General features: G+C 38.2%; 1 protein-coding gene across 1 annotated transcript; it reads left to right on the forward strand.

Annotated features, from left to right (window-relative positions):
• Positions 1-750: 750 nt before the first annotated feature.
• LOC108677869 (intracellular protein transport protein USO1-like) lies at positions 751-5,081 on the forward strand (the record flags this gene model as incomplete). The annotated part of the gene is made up of 2 exons (XM_018166173.2): positions 751-3,817; positions 5,038-5,081. Coding segments are annotated over exons 1-2 (2,538 nt in total), but the record flags the coding sequence as incomplete, so codon positions are not given.
• Positions 5,082-6,437: the final 1,356 nt, after the last annotated feature.

Here is a 6,437-nt window from a genome sequence, read left to right on the forward strand (position 1 = left end):
GATTTGCTGGGTTGCTGTTTTCTGTTTCATTTTTCTTTTGGTGCTGCGTTATTTTTTTTTGTGTGGTGCTAGGTTATGTTAGCTTAGGTTGCTCTCTCAGGTCTAGAGCCAGCCGCTCTCATGGCACTTGTCGGTGTATCGATCTTACCTCATGTCCATGACATTCTTCTCTCTTTATAAAATCTTAACGTGTTGTGAGTTCTCTACATATGCTTTATCATGTTCATGTGTCAATTCTTTCAACCAACACTACTAAGAATTACTCTCTTTAGACCTAATTTTTATCTTTAACAGTTTATAGAGACTCCTTTTACAACATTTTTCCACTTTCTCACTCTCTGCTCTCTTCATGACCGGCTGAAGGGCGCTATCGTTGCTCTCTATCTCTGGAATGTTCTCTCTTTGCCCCACCTTTCTGGCTTCAATTACTGTACAAGTTGTCGGTCACGATTAAATTAGATACTACGCCCCAAGACTTCTTTCTTTGTTTATTACTGTGTTATTTATTTGTTATAGCGTTATTATGTTCCCACCATTAATTTTATCAATAAATTGAAGCTTTGCGACATAAGGAAAATCATAACAATTAAAGAATTGCATATTAATGGAGAAGTATTGACGCAGCGTAAAAAAATTTTCTTATAATTATGAACAAGAATTTTACTCCACTCCTGATGTTAGTGAAAGAAAACACTATTTATTTATACTGATGCGATGTGTTCTCATTTGCAGGGTAATTACAAAGCATCGAAATATCCACAGATTGTATCATTTTTATCGTCAGATTAAGATTGATTTTTCTCAATGAATTTATTTTTTATTACGTGAATGCTACTTTGATTGAGATTTACTTACAGTTTCTGAAAATATTGGACTATTGATGAATTCAAAGGCGTTGAGTTCCGTTAAATTTGTACAATTTTATATAGGTTTGGTATAAGTTGAAACATACATTTACTCCACTGACGGCTAGAAAATAACTAAAATTGTACATTGTAAATTCGACCATGACAAGTTCCCACAAAAATAGGGATAAGATCTGAGCTGGGTATCTTTTGATCAGATGTCAGCAGATAAAACTACAACCAAGGGTCTGTTGATAAACCAGAGTCTACCATCAGCCCACAAACTCCTGCTGCCGCACAAGAAACAGCTACTGAAGGTATAAGTTCCGAATGTTTATCAAATATTGTTCTCGCTGAAAATTAACTCACCATCGATGAGACGGGAAAATCCGCAGGAGATCCAAAAATAACTACCAAAAAGTCGTCAGCTGAAAAGGAAAAACTTAATAATGAAGTGACTTCGAAGTCCGAAAAGAGTATGGAATCGGAAATGGAAAAAGATTCTCTTTCCCCAAAATCTAATGAAGCATTGCCGGCGGATGCATCGCAGGGCAAGGAAGCAATCGTCGATTTGTCGTCAGCCGCTCGTGAGACTGACGCTGGGTCGCTGCCCCCTGAAACCTCAATTGCATCGCCAGAAGTTTTGGGTCAGAAAGACGTCTATAAAATAACCGGGGAAAACAGGAAAACCCCCTCCCCTGTAATCTTGAGTCCTAAGGATCAGTCTGAAAATACCGAAGCCTCTTCTGTCACGCCAGGTCAAGGTGAGAAAAGAGACGATGACGAAGGGAAGGAAGAAAATATAATCGGTGATAACACCGTAACAAGTACAGCAAAAAAAGACGTAGGAAAAGTCTTCATGGTTAATGGTGATGCAGAGAGAGCCAAGGATGCGGCAATAATTACGACAAGTGGTGCAAGCGGTGTTGCCACAGATGATGAATTGCTTTCGGTTGAGAATAATATTGCGTGTGCATCAAAAAATTTGAGCGACAAGGATGATGATGATGTAGTGCTAATTGTTGAGAAAATAGAACCTGAAGAGAAAACTTCTGGTGATGATGACAGAAAAAATGTATCTTCACCTTCTGCTGAGGAGAAAATGGAAAAACTTGCAATGGATGTTGAGAAATACATCGTGGCCAGCATGGACGACCTCATCGAACCTGCAGTCAAGAAGGAGATCGCTGATCCTGCGCGCAGCGGAGCGCAGGACGGAGGCTACGGGGCGATCATCAAAGATGACGGCGAGGTGGTCGAAAATTTCACTATTGGGGCTAGGCCCTACTCTTGTGGTGAAAGCGTTGCTGCCAGAGAAAGTTCTGAGCAGGAGAGTCATCAAGCTGGAAATTCGAAGAAAGAGAAAGAAGAATTGTGTGATAACATAATAGATAGCATGCAAATAAACGGCTCGCCGGGAGTAGAAGCAGAAATTGCCGAAATAACTGGTGGCCGTATTATAGGCTCAACAGAACAATCTGATCAGCCAGAACAATCTGAACCCGACCTGGACGAAGGTGTCACTCAAATTGTGAAAAACACCGAGAGAATCAAAGATGCGGTTGAAAAAAATTTACTGAATGGAGATAAAGCTGAAATTGGAAATATTGTCATTGATGACAATGATTCGACAGAGAAATCGAAAGATGCTAGCCAAAATCTGTCAGAGGACGCAAAAAGTCACGATGAGGTTGTTGGTTCGGTGGATCAAGGGATCTCTCAGGAAGTTGATAGCCAAAAAGAGGGGTCAGGTCAGCTGACCGGAACTGATGAAGACGTCTCTTTACTTCAGAAAGAAGAAATAAAAACTGAAATAGAAATTCATTCCAGCGTCATAACATCTGAAGTTAGTGTCACTAGCTCACTTGTTGAGGAAATGAAAGTTAGTGAAGAAGTAGACGCTGACTGTAATGGCACCACTGTGACAGTTCAAAGAGAGATGATAGAACAAGTTGAGAGTTCTTCGTGTGTCACAAAAGAAACAACGCAAGCTGCTCTGGTAGCCACAAGTGAAGACGTAGGTGCTGAAACTGATGATCTTGTATGTGAAACAGCTAAACAAGAAACGATGATGGAAACTGTGGGAGAGAAAACTGAAGAAAACGTCAGTGCTGCAGAGCCCGTGGCAGATGAGACGAGCAGTGAATTGGAAGCTTCGTCATTGGCGAAAAAAACAAATGCGAGTGAAGATACTAATGAGAGCGTCGAGATAGAAACATGCAAGCAAGACGATATATCTGAGAACGATGAAATCATAAAAGAAACGAAAGAAATCGTAAGTGATGTGCAGAACGTCAAAGTAGAAATGAACAAGCAATCTGAAAAATCTGACAGCGTTTCAATCGTGGAAGAAACAGAAACGATCGAGTGTGATGTACAGCGCATCGAAGAAAAAATTAGCCAAAAATTTGAAAAATCTGAGAACGTTTCAATCGTGGAAGAAACTAAAGAGATCGGTAGTGAAGTACATCGCGTCGAAATGGAAATGAGCGAGCAATCTGAAAAATATGAGAGCGCTTTAATTGTGGAAAAAACACAAGAGGTCGATGGTGATATACAGCGCGTTGAAGTAGAAAGCAAACAATCACTAGAATCTGAGAGCTTGTCTGTGATGACAGTAAAAAAGTGTGAATATGGGTCTTCCACCAAAGAATCCAAAGAGGTTGAAACGAATGAGGAAACTTCCGCAATCGAAACTTCAGTGACCGAAATCTCTTCAAGTGAAGTTGTAGAGCATCACTATGAAGAATCTCAAGCTCTTGTTCTAACTGAAACTCGAAACAGCTCTGATACAAATGCTGTTGCCGCCATTGGTGAGCAGACTCAGCAAGCTGTAAAAACAGCGGATTCAGAAGAAGCTAGCGACTCCACGAAAAAGAAAATAGCAACGGCACCTAGAAGCGGTGGTCGCGTAAGCCGCAGGAGAAGCCCGACGAAGCCTTCGTCATCACGCCGAAGAATTTCTCGACCTGGTAAACTTGATTCTCAGGGTGGAGGTGCAAGGGTGGTTTAAAGTTTAGTCTTTTAGGCTCATATCATTGTCGGCCTTTCTCTACAAATAATCATTTATAATTTTTTAATATAATTACTGAAAACACTTATAATTACTTTTTATTTTATGGTACTTTTAAACTTTGTTTGTAGAAAGTTTAAAATTTATAGTGCGTGGGGCTTTTTCTGCGCGTAGTCGGTACCGATGAGAGGTACAGTAGAAGGACTTCTGTTTTTCCTAGGTGATCTGATGGGTATTGCTGCTACATGCGATTCTCGTACATGTTATTTTTCAAAATCGTCTGTATTACCGATATCTTATTTACCACACAGCAGTCATATTTAATTTGGTTATAGCTTGTTCTGATTTTCGTAACTTATCCTTACTGTTGGCATTTGCTTGCTGGAATCAATCAATTGATGATAAAATTTCGTATGTATGAACAGTCAATCACACGGCGCAACCGAAAAAATAGCAGGATAAATTTTATCAATTTATAAAAAATATGTCACTCTGAGTCTGATCGTGAATATTAACATATTTTTATTATTCTGAAGTGGGAATTTGCATTGCAATTTTTTTCATCGTCATCAATAGATCTGCGTCATTCGGAGTACCAATTAATCTATCCCATGGACGTTTGCCCGTTCAAGGAGGAGCTTCAACTAATGAAATGAAATTACAAAAATCAAGTTGAATAAAAGATCCAAAAATCACTAAAATGTGGTCTGAAAGTGTGGCATGGTCTAGATAATAAGTTTATACACGAACTGAACAGAAGCAATTTAACGTCTACTATTATACTTGTATAACCGTGAATATGCGCAATAGAGCGTTTTTTTTTCATTCTAAAATGCGAGCGTTTCGCATTGACGGTGAGATGACTGAGAAAATCGTGGTGTCATACTCATGGTTTAGCATAATTTTGCGCTGGTAGATTAAATTTTATCCTGTCGACGATTATTTCTTGGTTCTTTATGATAAAATATTGTTATGAAGAAAATACGTTCATTTTCGTTCACTCATTTCCTTCGCTGACTAAATGCACCTATGTTCTATGTAGGCAATGTTATTTCGTTTGATTTCTTCCCTTTCTACAAATTCTTCTCCATAACATTTTTTGGCAGTCATTATTTTTAACGAGTTTTGTCTTAAAAGAATCATGTCCGCATACTAATTTCGTAACCCTTCCTCCCACAGAAGAGGGCCACGACAGCGGCGTCGACGAGACAACACAGTCACAGGTAAGATCTATTTTCGCCTATTCATAATATTTACGAATATTCTATAATTTTTAAGTTCTAGATCCAAATAAATGTATAATTTTACTCCCTACTTGGTCACTCTGGCTTGCTGCGTATCCGTATTCGCTTAAATTAGATTTTTGGTTGGGCTCTTCAGAAAATTTCTTGATTCTTACCTCTTATGTCGTGCTATCGTGGAATTGCTTGTCTATACCATTTATTGTGACATCTGTATTTTTTTCAATATGCCTTTCATTTTATTTTTAAATTATTTTCTCAAGTCTCTGATCAATAGTCATTATTATGAATGAAGAGGATTGTCAGCCCATTATCGACAGTCGTTTTTTTTGGTTTCACAGTGAATTACAACAAAGAAATCGAATTTAATTTATAAGGTATGAATTTCCACGTTATATCTAAATTTATGGTGTTGATAGGTTGAAATTAATCAAGACCTCATTATTTAGTGAAGGAAAAATACAAAGTGCGAATGTTTACAAAATACAAAAATTAATTAATTAAGTAATTTTATTAGCTTAAATTTTGTGAAATTTCAATATTGAATTTTCAACTGGAGAAGTTTTTCATTCATTCAATAACCTGTCAAAATGAATGGCGTTTCATCTGAGTTTTCATAGAGACCAACGATCGAATCAAGGAACAGGGCTGCCAGATGGCCTAGAAAACGGCCAAGTCCGCAAACAAAAAAGGCCAAAAATGCGTATAACTAGTACTACTAAATATACTAGTATATTTGTAAGATACGGTGTAAAAATTCATTTTTTTGCAGTTTTTACAATTTAATTGGGAAGTACCCGTATCAGAAATTTTAACCGGCTAATGCAATTAAAAAAAATAAATCGCGGAATTTGTCCGGAAAAATGACCGTCTGGCAGCCCTATCAAGGACTTTAACTTTCATCAATCAAGTACGTGACGAGCTGAAGCGTGCACATCGTTGGCTCGTAACGCGCCATACAGCAGCCCGAATGCTGGCTATAGTATTGCTGTCGGCACGCAACCATTACGACTTTCAATTTTCCTGCTGTGAACGTGATACCGATAAACGTCTATAGATGAATATTAAGAGCAGACGTGTTAGCACACATATCATAATTTAGTCGGCATTCCCATACTGGAATGTACATATTTATGTTATGCGCTTATTTCAATATATATAACCTATCAAAATAAAATAAATTAACTTGGAAATAAATAAACGCATTGGCGGTTCACAGCAAATGAGGTGGTCGAAAAAAGTCTTAGATCGTGGGCAAAGAGATCCTCTTCGCCGCTCGTATACACAATAATTTATGATCAATCCGCCTTATTTCCAACGTGACTCATCTTCTGTATG

This window comes from Hyalella azteca, unplaced genomic scaffold (genome assembly GCF_000764305.2).
Source record: "Hyalella azteca isolate HAZT.00-mixed unplaced genomic scaffold, Hazt_2.0.2 contig17271, whole genome shotgun sequence".
NCBI classification, from domain to species: Eukaryota; Metazoa; Arthropoda; class Malacostraca; order Amphipoda; family Hyalellidae; genus Hyalella; species Hyalella azteca.